This window comes from Perissodus microlepis, chromosome 10, assembly GCF_051167445.1.
Source record: "Perissodus microlepis isolate ML-2025 ecotype Zambia chromosome 10, ASM5116744v1, whole genome shotgun sequence".
In the NCBI taxonomy this organism is placed as follows: Eukaryota; Metazoa; Chordata; class Actinopteri; order Cichliformes; family Cichlidae; genus Perissodus; species Perissodus microlepis.
In genome coordinates this window covers 1,358,604-1,371,325 of record NC_140470.1, presented here as the reverse complement: position 1 = coordinate 1,371,325, position 12,722 = coordinate 1,358,604, and the positions used below count along the sequence as shown (strand labels likewise).

Genomic DNA, 12,722 nt, shown 5'->3' with positions numbered 1-12,722 from the left:
GATGTGAATGTTCTGACTGGAGCCGGTGCAGAGCGCAGGGTTCAGCTCGCTCAACAGTGCCCCTCTGTTTCGAATCTACTCGAGTGATTCGTCTCCTGGCTCCGTGACTCGCGCAGTGCAACGAGTTCATTCGAGGGTTCAGCTGAGGTAACGGCACAGACGCTTTTCACTGTGCACTTGAGGGTTTTTTTTCCCCCGCTGCTTGTGCCTGCTCTAGCACCCGCTGCGCTCAGTCCAGCGTAGCACAACAGCGGTACAGAGAAGAAATAGCACATTTCACTGGCAATTACTGAAAAAAGGAAGATACCGCGGACACCGAGAGCCAACTGTCGTTATCCAGGGAGCAAAAAAAGAAAGAAAGAGAAAAATGGGATAGAAGCGCTTTTGCTTTAAGAGTTGCTCGCGTAATATCAAACACGAGCCTGGCGTCCTCGTGCGGGAGAAGAGGGCTTTAAAAAAAGAAGACAAAGAAGAACATCTGACATCATAACAGAGATCGTCTCTAAGTGTGAGGGATCGCCGGCTATCGCTCCGACTCCCAGGCAGACTCCCAGGCTGTTAGTGGAGCGCAGTCTGCTTTAATCCATAAAAGATAAGAAAAAAAACAAAAAAGGAGAGCAACAAATGTGGCAGCCATGCCAACACGACCTACTATCTCCGTCTTGCTCTCAGTCTCACACACGCGCACAGTTGTAGATCTGATTCAATATACGGCTGCATCTGGTAAAGTAGCCCCGGGCTGAGTCATGCGCTCTCTTCCTGGAAGCAGAACAATAAGGGCAGACAAAGGGACCAGCGGGTGATTCATGGCTGATTTATCATTTCTCTCCAAAAGTACTACAGAGCGCTTTACTGTACACACAAAAGAAGTAGTTGTCTAAAGCACCATTTACAACTGGAACCATCTATTAACATCTCTACTACAATTAACTTGGAGCTCAACAATATTTAGAAATAAGAAGAGTTACCATTGCCTGACACCGAGCGACAGTCCAGCATAAATACAGGATTCCTACGAGGCTGGCAGAGATGCACAATAAGTCATTGTTTCTTAACCAAATAAAAAAAACAACAAACTCTGTGCTGGTTTTATAAGACACGATTCCAACGATGCTAGCTTATTCAGATTAGACGAATCCAGTGGAATAAACACCAGTGGAATAAACACCAGTGGAATAAACAGTGCAGCTTAAGGCCTACTGGGGAGAATTATCACGTGGAGCTCCTAAAAGCACCAACATTAATGCAGTTTCCACGCGCTCACATGCAGCCCAGCAAACACCTACCTTACAGAGAACTATCACAGAAATCACTACCAAATGCAAAGCTTTTGAAAACAAGCAAATAGAAGTCCAAGTCGCTAATACCACAAGAGAGAAACCAGATGGGGCTCATATTTCCCTAAATACACAGCGGGGGATCAGCCAGGAGGAAGAGCAGATAGGAGGAAAGGAGTGGTAGCAGCCTGGAGGTGATGGACCGATTTGATCTGGAGACGGCCTTCACTCCGCCTTGCTCTCCGAATACTTCTCCTGCCGTTTGCGCTTGGCGTAGCTCTGAGCCATGGAGTTGACAATGGAGCAGACAAAGAAGCATACCATGATGACCACAACCTTCTCAAAGAGCCACGACAGCCAGCTCTCCTCCTGCCAGGAACCACAGAGAGAACAGAAGAGAGAGGAGCTCTGTCAGTAAGCTCCAGAACAAGCCCCTCTTTGCCCCACACACTGCTCTCCCTTCTGCTCCTGATGCTGTAGGCTAGGTGGGGATCCAGCTCCATGTGCAGGACAGATAGAGATCAGGGGTAATAAAACACGCGGCAGCCCCCACCGTCCTCCCTCTTAACGCCCCCGCTGACCCCAGCCTGCAGCCTGCCTCCACCAAGCTAAATTGCCTCGTTTCTACCCTGTAACTGCTGAAGGCTCAAGTTACAAGAAAAAAGGAACATTGTTCTAGAAATGCCTTAATCTGTCCTTGTGCAACTCAAAGTCGATCCTTTTCTTCTCCTTCCTAGAATTCAAAGGAAAAAATATTTTCACTCAATCACTTGAATCACACAGAACGGGAGAAAAGTGGGAAATAAAGAGCCGGAGGAACAAAGTTTTCAAAGACAAATAAGCTACAACTGGCTCTTTTTCCCCAGATGGGGGTTTTGATGGATTGTCACTAGCGGAGGGGGTGGGCGCCCCGCTCCACAGTCAGTGCCGGGTTCAGGCGGGGCACTGAGTGCAAGTGTTTGTGTGTGACACATAGGGGAGTGACCACGCTCGGACGCACTCTCCCAATTGGTAAGATCGAGCATGAGTCAGCAGTGCTACAGTAGTACACTTCAATACAGCAAGTGAAGCCAGACCCCACACTGGCCCCTCTCCCCCCTCTTTCTCCTCCCTGAACTCAAGCCCGCCCAGCCCGCCCTAAGCTACTTTGTCATTCTAGCCCTAAACAGGCCCGTGTCATTTCTACAGATTATAATGCACACACAACTTTGGATTATGAAATAATGATTTTTTAAATGAATAAAAAGTCAAGTAAAACAGGTGCGCCCATTATAGAAAATGGGTTAGGCATAAGAACGGGATAACAAAGTGGAGGGAAAGGGAACAAAAAAGGTTGGAGAAAGTGGGGTGCGTTCCACTTTTTGTTAGGCTGCAAACATGAATGAACAGAAGCTGGGCACTGAGGCCCCTTGTACTTACAGCTGGGATCCCCTCTCCAGTGAGATGGTGCAGCTTGGCCTTCTGGGCCTCCAAGTACTCCCTGAAGGGCTTCTGCAGTGCCGCACCCAGCAGTGGAACAGCTCTGTTTCCACCAACAGGGGTGTGGGGGTTGGTGGTGTTGGTGGTGGAGGAGGAGGAAAAAGAGTGGGGGGAGGGGGGTGTAGAGAGAGAAAGACAGAGGTAGAGGGTGGAGGGGGGATGCATTGGGGAAAGAACAGGGAGGGGGTGGGGTTGCGGGGCACAAATCACATCACATCATTGTTACTCACCAGCCCAAGGGCAGCAACAAAGGGAGGCACGCTGTCCTGTCTCCTGTACAGTGTCGGCCTCGCCTGCTTCCTCTCTCCGAGAAGAGAGAAAGACGGAGAGCAGCGAGTGCGATCCCTTCATTGCTCATCCCCACACACACAGAGAAAAACAGACTAGCACAGCTGTAAAAATAAAATAAAAAAAAACCCAAAAACAGCAGCACTCGGAAACAAACTGAAAATTTTAAAAATCAAAACAAAAGGAAAAAAAAACCCAGATTAAAACAGCTGAAGTAAAGTTGGCCGGCTCTCAGTCGGCAGCTGCGGCAGCAGTAGTCACCCACATTCTCCCACTCCGCTGTCTCTCCTCTCACACACACACTCCACTTCCCCTCCCTCTCGCTCACACACACACATCGGTGAACTCGTTCAACTCCCCTGCAGTGCCTCCTCTGCCGCTGCAGCGAGGAGAAATGAATGACTTCTCAGAACTCTCACATTTATCACAGGCGGTTCCTGTAAGAACTGGTTTCAGCCAATTAATGAGGAAGTGAGTCGTACCCACGCTGTGTCATCACTGGCTGAGACCTGGGGGATGGCCCACAGGGGGAGGGAACTCCAGTAAGACGGCCCATATTAGGAAAACCCTTTACAAGGTTTAGCCACCAACTACAAGATACTACTGAACCCCCTTCCCTCTCTCTCTCTGTCGCACACACACACACACACACACACACACACACACACACAAAAAGAAAAAAAAAGACGTGAGAGACTGCAGAGAATGCCCTAGAATAGCAAATCAGTGGCCCATCCCTTGGCTGGAGTTAGTGATTAATCACTGAACAAATACATACTAAAGACCTTTACTTCTTCTGTTTTGTAGCTATACACCGTCAGCTACATCCTCTGAGCTTTTGTTTCAAAGCATTCCCTCTGCTCCACTTCTGTGTCTTTTGTTCGTACTGGGAAGGCATCTTCAAAGCTCAGAGACCCATCAAAGACTTTCAGACAGGTTTGCGTGGGCAGTCATGTCACATACGGTCGAGTTTATAGCTGATAACTTTCTCTGAAGGAGGCTTGTCATTTCCGTCCCTCCCTACCTCCACGCACGTACAAACGCACACAATCTACACACACCTATCTGCTATCTGAGGGTGAGAAAAAAAAGAGAAAAGATTGTGTTAAATGATTGAGTTAACAACGAGGAAGCCTTTTACTAATGATTAACTTTATAACGGGTAATGGATATCCTACACGTGAATGGTCACAAAGAAGACAGGAAGTCTAACAGATGGATCACGCTTTAAATTACACAATAGAAAATGCAAAGGACACACACTATCAAAAATCTTTTTGGAGGGAAACAAAGCCTCTGCTATTCCCATCCCCCATGTCACAAAATTCCTCTTACATTCTCACTCTCACACACACACACACACACACACACACACACACGCACACACACACACAGAATCTTACCAAACTTATTTAAAATATAAAACCTGGATGAGACGCTGAATCTGAGCACAACAACTAGAAAACACAGGAGTTAAAAGCAAATAAAAGTAAACACGCAAGAACAAAGAAGGAAAGAAACAGTTTTCAGAAATGGCGGGCGAATCATCTCCTACACGATGAGCAACACTGAGTCATGAGCCAGGGCAAATCCACCAACAAAGAAGCTCAAAGCTAGCAGTCTAAAACAAGAATTTAATGCCAGAGTGAGGACGCTCTCTTGGTCTTCCCATTAAATATCAAGTGACTTTGTGTTTTTTGGGGAATATATTTTCACTTTCCGACACAAGGTGCTGAGAAATTGTTGGATTTAAGAATTCCTACTGTAAGTGTGTTTGTAATTTACCTGTGAGTGTGTGTGAGTGTGTGGAACAAGTGTAGAAGATTAACTTAGACTTTCTGATACCTAAAATAAATGAAAGATTTGTGTCACCTGTGCATGAATTATATACATGTTAGCCAAAGTTGTGAAAGTTGCATTTAGAGATGTTTCAGAGTTAAAGTGGCGAAAAACAGCAAAAGGATTAAATGTGGCAAAGAATGAGCCTGACCAAACTTTAACAGCAGCTTTGCTGAAATTCTGTGCGAGCAGTGAAGAGTAAAAGAAAACTCAGAAGCACTGAGGCCTCGAACAATGAGCAAATTATGTAATTTAAAAAAAACAAACTACCTAATACACTTTTTTACGCACAGTCTCAGTTTTACATTAAAAGCTCCTGTCAATTTATTATATCGAGTCGAAAATGCTCATTAAAAAACTGTTGGCCATGTCTAAATTTTCTGGTCACCTTTATTTAGTAAAAATATTAGTAAAACTGCATGTCAGCAATAATTCAGCTCATTAAACTATAAAATGCCAAAAATCCCCTTCAAGTTGTCGTATTTTATTCAAATAATCAGCTTTAACATATGAACAATAAAATGACAGATTTGTCCATCAGCTTGTCATCATGTAATGATAAAAACTGGAGCAAAAGTTTTGTGTATTTCACATGAAAATCATCTGTGTGTTCACATTCAGAGACATCAAACAGCAGTGACACATTTATAAAACGAACAAAACAAAAATGAAACAGAAGACGGCACTTTTGTTACTTCATTCTTCTAAAGAAAAATTGTGTATTATTGTTAAGTCCTAAAATGTAGGTGCCTTTTCAATCATAGAAGGCTCCATGCATGAACACCATCAACAACAATTAGAATTAAATTGTTTCCCTTCAAAAGAAAAAGAAAAAAAAAGGCTTTCACTAATTTGGGCTTTAAATTTAAAGTTTGTTTTGTGTGTTATGTGGATATATTCACACAGTAGCTGCTGTTCATACACCAGCACAAATGAAGGCAGAGTGATTATTAATAATCACCATCAAACAGTTTCCATTTAGTCAACTGAGTAAATACATCCTTTCATAAATTATTATAATACAGCAGTCAATACTAAATATGTAAAAGAATTAAATTCATTTATTATCATCTGTGTTGTGAACTTTTGACAATAAGAGGCGCAGCAGGAGGAATGCATGAAAGCCCCACTGTAAATATTTTTATCAATCAGCTGAAAGAAAATCCACATTTGGAAATGTCCTGTATGCGATCAGAGTTCAAGACTTAAATGTTTGGAGCTCTTTTATATGATACGAGTTTAAACAAAACTATTACTTTGCTGCCTTTATTTCAAGAATGCTTTTAATCAAGCTGTGCACAAGCTGATCACTATTTCTGAACGTGAAGAGCTCGTCCAGAGATACAGCAGAAACCAGGGCACTGCCATCCTCGTACAAAACCACTAAACCAAATCACTTTTTCCATTTTTCCAAATACTTGTGAGTGCGGTCACACTGTGCATCTGTGTAAAATAAACACATGGACAAAAGGCAAAACACTGACAATCAGAGTGTTTGGTAAAATCCAACATTGCTGCCCTTTACAAACTCAGTTTTAGGTTAGAACATCAAATACCAGTCGAGGTACCAATTTCATTCTGGGGGAAAAGTCACTGCCATCACCGTCCACACACACTTCTTCATCTGTTTCAATTATTTAAAAATTCAATGACTTAAAAAGAACATTTTTATAATTCTGCTGAAGCAGGTAAAAATTATATTAATGCTAAATGTTAGAAAAATAATGGAGAGTAAAAGAAAACAGAATAACATTTTCTGTCTCTGAAGTGCATCAAGAAAATCTTTATTTAATCCTCACACCTGGAAAAACGAAGAAATGTGGGTGACGCACAAAGAAAACTTGTTTGCTGGATTACGTGAACATTGTGAAATTATTCGTTCCATCAAATATGCAAATTTAAAAAAAACCCTCACGTGTGCTCAACTTGTCATCACTTTCAGTTGCACTAACCCTGTAACAACCTGCGACGTGTCTGTTCTTTAACTGTGAACAAGGTGCAACCTGATCAATAATCAGGAAAGAAAGGATGGGGGGGAAGAGGCTCTGAGAAAACAAGGAAACCCCCACATCTCTCAAGCTTCCTGCAGCCGATTCATTCTGCTGGGTTAATTTTAGCAGCCCAATCTCAGCCTTTTTTAAAATTGTCTTTAATAAACTATCATTTACTCCTTCTGTTCAAAGAGCAATATGTTCTAATGCTGCAAAGGGAAAAGAGACAAAAACAGACAAAAGAAAGAGAAACAACCCCCCCTCCCCATACACCCAAATTCCACTGGCAGTGAGTCACAGGTGACCTTTGACATGTATGCCCCTTCCATAGGCCGCCACCTCCAAAGGCACTTGAACACAGATCCTCTTAAAATGTACAATTTGTGTCCTTAATGCTAATTAAATTCCAAACACACACACAATGAGCAGGCACACACGTGCCCGACATCCAGGAAGAGGAAGATAGAGAACAAGGGCTCACATGACAGCCAAACCCTGGCCAGGTCCAACGGGTTACAACACCATCACAACAACTGGCTTAGGCAATCGCTGGTGTTACCCAATGCTGCACAGGGCCACAGTTCACACCTAACATAACAGCGCCAACGCTGCGAGAAGCACAGCGTGGATAGGTGGTGCGCTAACCTGAGGCACTCTGACCTCTTCATCTCTCTTCGAAACACTGACACTGCAAATTTCTCTTTAAATCGGCTTTCGTGGCTTACACGCCTCAGTAAATTGCTACTGTTCCAACTGAACTTTATTAAGTGTTGGAATAACGGAATAATGGAATTAGGGGAGGAGTGCGATTCATTTTATAGTCGGGAAAATTTTGATTCACGTGCAAATGTTGTAAGGTAATCTGTGTGTGCCTGTGGGTGCGTGTCTATTCCTCCTCCAGTTCGACCGGGCTTTTTCCCAATGACTTCACCACTAAAGCATGGAGCCCACTCCTGGACGGAGATCCCCCTGCCCAGGGTGTTTATCACATCCCTGCTCTGCAGCCATCTGTGTCAGCCAGCACACATACATACACCTACATATACAGAAGCATAGACTCGTGTTCTCCTCTCCGCAGAGCTGCCAGGAAATTAGGGGGACCAGTTATAGCTTTCTATTATTCCTCCCACATGAAACACTGCTGTAGTCCCTGTGACCACCCACACACCCCAGGTTTAGGTCAGCGTGCCTACACAAACTCTCTTGGTGTTGGGGATGTATGGAGTTGCTGGGGCACCGGGTAACCAGGCCTGGACCACGGGGTTATTCAGTGAGTCACACTTGACTGAGACGCATCCAGACAAGTCAAACTGTTCAGGCTACAGCAGCAGATGAATGAGAAGATGAGAGATGTAGGTGTCTCCATCTAACCTGTGATGTCAGGTTTGTGGGGACGGTTGTGTAGCGGGATCTATAATGACATTATTTCCTATGAGACGACACCTAGCTCTTACAAGTGAGTTACAAATGGGAAACTCTGTTTAAGAAGACCCTCAAAAATACCAGAGTGGGGAAATGAATCTGTCAACCCACGCTAGGTTTATGTGAAGAACAGAAACTCTCCAAGGTCACATATTTATGAGACAATCAAGCATCAGTCAAAGCAGCACGTCAGTCGCTCAGTAACAAGGTACATGTGTGTACAGTACACTGGGGAACTATACAGTGCCTCTGTGGTGTGTCATATATGTGAAATGCTAGTAGTTTGTAACCACACAGGTTAGTAGCTACCTGCTAAAAGCCACAGGATGCTATATAGCTTCCGCTTCAAAACTATACGTTGCGAGAGTGAAAGTTTTAGCAAATGAGATGTATTGTTGTCATCCAGGTAAGGAAATCCCAAAAAGTTGACTTTGAGAAGATGGAGTGTTTTTGTAACAATGTTTCATTTCATTTATTTATAAAGCACATTTAATAACAACAGAGAGCAACAGAGAACTAAACAATAACATTAGCAACATCAAACAGGTAAGAAAATAAATTCAAATAAAAAGTTGGTAACTCTCATACAGTATAGAAAGGGAAAAATGTGTTTTAAGATGGGACAGTTGGGTTTTATTCTAACGTGGAGAGGTAGATCGCTCCACATTTTCGGCGCCACAACCGCAAATGCCCGATCCCCTCTATGAACCATCCTAGACGTGTTAGTTAAGGAGCCAATGATGTTTGTACAAGACAAAAGACATCACCAGCAAAACAGGAAAAAGCACTGAAAGCATCCAGATCATTATTTTCTGACGATGCGCCCTCGAGGTTGTGGTCAGAGACGGAAAGAGAAATGGAAAGCGAAGCTCTTATGAACATTTGCCACGCTTTTCTATTCTTGAACAAACACACACACACACTACATTAATGTTGAATGTGACTAATTTAGTCCTCAGATTTGCAAAAATGACACTGTACAAGTGCATTTTTGGTATACTTGAAATTTGATTGTAGATATTTATTTGTCTTGTCACATTTAAAATGAGTCGTTTCCCTGGTTTTCAGTCTGAGGCCTTAAAAAACCCAAACCTGGACAATAAAGCTATTTTCCACAGCGGTGATCGTTCAGATAGAACTATCAGAAACAACCCTCTTCACAGTCTGTCCTCCCCTCCCATTACTTAGGCTGATGTGAGATGATGTGTCTGTTTTGACTGAGGTGTGACGGATGAGCGGCTGGGAGTAAGAGGGGCCCGGACGTCTGCTCAGCTGGCCTCTGACTCAGGTCCTGTCTGGGATGACTCCTTTCACAGAACACAGACACATCCTCATGACAACTGGTGAAATTACAGCACACATTAAAATGTTTGCGGGATTTACAAAACAATACACTTCACAGTGGATGATGCTGATTAAGAGCTGAAGGTCACGTTGTGTTCCCCTGATAAATGAGCCGCTCTAAAAGTGAATCAATGGCGTACTGTTTCCTAAAACAACATGCGGGCCATTTGCCACCCTGATGAATACATTAGTAATAGTAGGAATGATTTGATGAGTGTGGAGCATGTGCGGTGAACGACTCGGCATCAAAAGAATCAGTCGAACGGAGCAGGACGTCCTGGCACACACACATGATGCCTCAGAGGCTCATACCTGCAGCACATATGACCTCTCCCTTTCTTTGCGTCATTCTATTTTACACACACACACACACACACACACACACACACACACACTTACTCAGCAATGCTATATTTCCATTCAGATCTTTGGAGTATCTCAGTGTGCCATTAATGGCAGAAACAGGCCTGCAGGATCTACAGTCTTGAGCGACAGATTATTACTTTACATGGCTGTACTAAGACCTTTGGACTTCTCTGCTCCTGCCGCTGTTTTCCTGTCAGGCAGAAATCTGGGTAATCAGAAGTGAAGATAAAAAAAAAAAAAGTACACTCTGCTGAGCCACACATTACATTTAACGATGGCGTATAAAAGGACAGTTGCCACCACGCCACTGCTCAGTCTCGCTGTCTCGCCCCGGCTGATCGCATCATGAATGCGTTTGGGTGAACAGGCCTGGCAGTGGAAAGACTGATCAATGCCATCTTTGTCAGTACAGTTCTCAGGTGACCAACAGAGCCAGTGACTAATAGTATTGAAAATACTCCCTTCCTGCACTTTGGGTTAACAGGAAGACTTTGCTCATATGCTCAATAAGGGCTATTTATAGGTGCAGTGAGGTGAGATGACAGTTCACCATTTTCAAAAACGTTCAAGGTACAAAACATCACAGCAAAACATGCAGTTCAATGCGCTCTTCTTTTTAAAATTGCAAGAAATCTCACTGCCACAATTGGATACCTTCTGCTTCAATCAGACTAATGCGGTGCCAGATCATTCAATCCCTTCCTGCCTGCGAGTGCACCATAGCTACCTTCACGCCAGACACCCCGGCATTCAGTACGAAACCACACAAACCTAGTTTCTATATGAACTAGGCGCGAGTGTTCAACGCAAGTGAAATTCAGTGGAAACAAGCGGTAACAGACCTTAAACACCAGAAGTTGAGTACGTGTGCATAAATAACTGCCCTTCTGTGAACACCCAGAATAGTTTGATTTGCATGGTTCTCAGTAACTTCTCCAGCAGCCACAGCTTGGTTGTTTTACAGTTAACGTCCACGGGAAGCTGCGCTGACCCTGCACTCAAGAGGAAACAGAACAAAGCAAATTGAATCTAAACGGTTCCTCACAAGCGACTGAGTCACTTCCATCACTTTGCCATTTTCAAATACGCGGCGTTGGTCGTGTTTGCTTAGAAGGATTTTTCTTGTCACAAAACAAAAAGTAAATGCTGAAAATAACCTGAGACCTAATCCAGCTGAGTTTACCGACTCATTGTTATTCCACCAAGAGTACCTAATACATTACAATCGTAGCACAACACTGCATGTAAATGCAAAGCCTAACTTGAAATGCTCCTCTATGATTCAACGAGTGCTTCACACTATCACCCACCGGCCTGCTCTGGCCCGTGTCTCCTCCTCCCGAGCAGGGCTGCATGCTGGGATCTCCTAATGCCTTATGCAGCAGAAACAGCCATCTGGAGGCCCATTGTGCTGGTAATTGACTCATGTCTTAGAGATGGACTCGCATGGAAATAGGTGCATTCTTATGAAGACGTGCTGGGGTTCCCCGTGGCCTCAGCACACCGGTTTCTACAGCACAACCTATTCAGGTCTCGACTCCTCTCTGCATGTCAATGGTTTTCTCTCAGAGTCTGACAAAGACTACCCTTCCCTTCATCCATGGCTATGAAGGAATTGTCAAGCTCCATACAAAACAACCTACTGCTGACTTAGTGAAGAACAGGGTGTGATGTCAGAAGATGAGATAATATGAAACAAATTTCTCATCTGGCGTTTAGAGAAAGTTCATCCAGTTCCACCACAGGGACCTGTGACAAGCATAAACACAACTGGATCGCTGCAGTTTGTCTTCCAATTAGAGAAAGCGTCTGTTATGTCCTGTCCAGTTACCGGTTACAAATGGTTGATGAAGAAATGGCACGAATCAGAGTAAACTGTTCACCCGAACACTTACAAAAGATCAACGAGAGGATGGAAAACTTGGATTCAAACACAGGAAAGCTCCCTGTTCCACTGCCACATGTGGTGGGTGATTTTGAGCTGCTGCTGAGATAAGAGAGCGGAGAAAAGGGAGGAACAGATACAGAGCCCAGGTGTTACACGAAGCCTAGAATCAGGGTGTTTCCCACTCTGTTAGAAAGTCACTTCTAGCAAGTTTAAAAAAAACAAACAAAAAACTCTTGAATTAGGAAAATTTTGACATCAGAAAATCTGCAAAAAATGTGCAAGGATATGAAAAATGAGCCTTTTAATTAAGAACAGGAGCACTATGTACAGAAAGCCTTACTTAACGTGAGTCTGCAGAATTTCCTCCTGACCTAAACGACTGTCCACACGGCTCATCGTGCAGAGCAGACATCTGAACATTAGTCACAGGACGAAAGAAACCTAACAAGTCTGATCAGACCCTCAGCCTGTCTGACCTGGTTATCTGTTTCTTTTATCAGCCCTGAAGGCATCTGAGGAGGGTTTTATTCTGACTTTGTTGCACTTCAAAGCAAAACTATCTTCATCATTACCCTGCTGCTACTGACAGAAACCTGTGGATGTAGCCTTGAATGCTCGGCTCAGCAGGATAAGAGTGAAAACTATCTGCCAGAAAACTGTTTCAACAATAATGAAGGAGTAATAGACCAGGTTTGACCTGTCTGACGTGCACCAAACAGCAACCAGAGAAACGGCTGAAAAAGAAAGAAATTCACTGAATAGTTGAAATGAAAAATTATTTTTCCAACAAACCTAAATACTCAAAAGGAACAGCAGAAAAGCAAACGT

The 12,722-nt window shown here is 43.7% G+C and overlaps 1 protein-coding gene across 4 annotated transcripts in view; it reads right to left on the bottom strand.

Moving 5' to 3' along the window:
* Nucleotides 1-798: 798 nt before the first annotated feature.
* Nucleotides 799-12,722, bottom strand: part of LOC146378571 (vacuole membrane protein 1-like) — a 46,166-nt gene continuing 34,242 nt past the window's right edge. For 2 of the 4 annotated variants that reach the window (XM_084941416.1, XM_084941419.1), the window contains one exon: nt 2,392-2,799. In XM_084941416.1, the coding sequence (XP_084797542.1) occupies nt 2,547-2,799 (253 nt within the window). In that variant the 3' untranslated portion in view covers nt 2,392-2,546. Of the gene's footprint in view, nt 1,647-2,391; nt 2,800-12,722 lie in introns of those variants that run through there. The other 2 variants (XM_084941418.1, XM_084941415.1) reach the window with 2 other exon arrangements.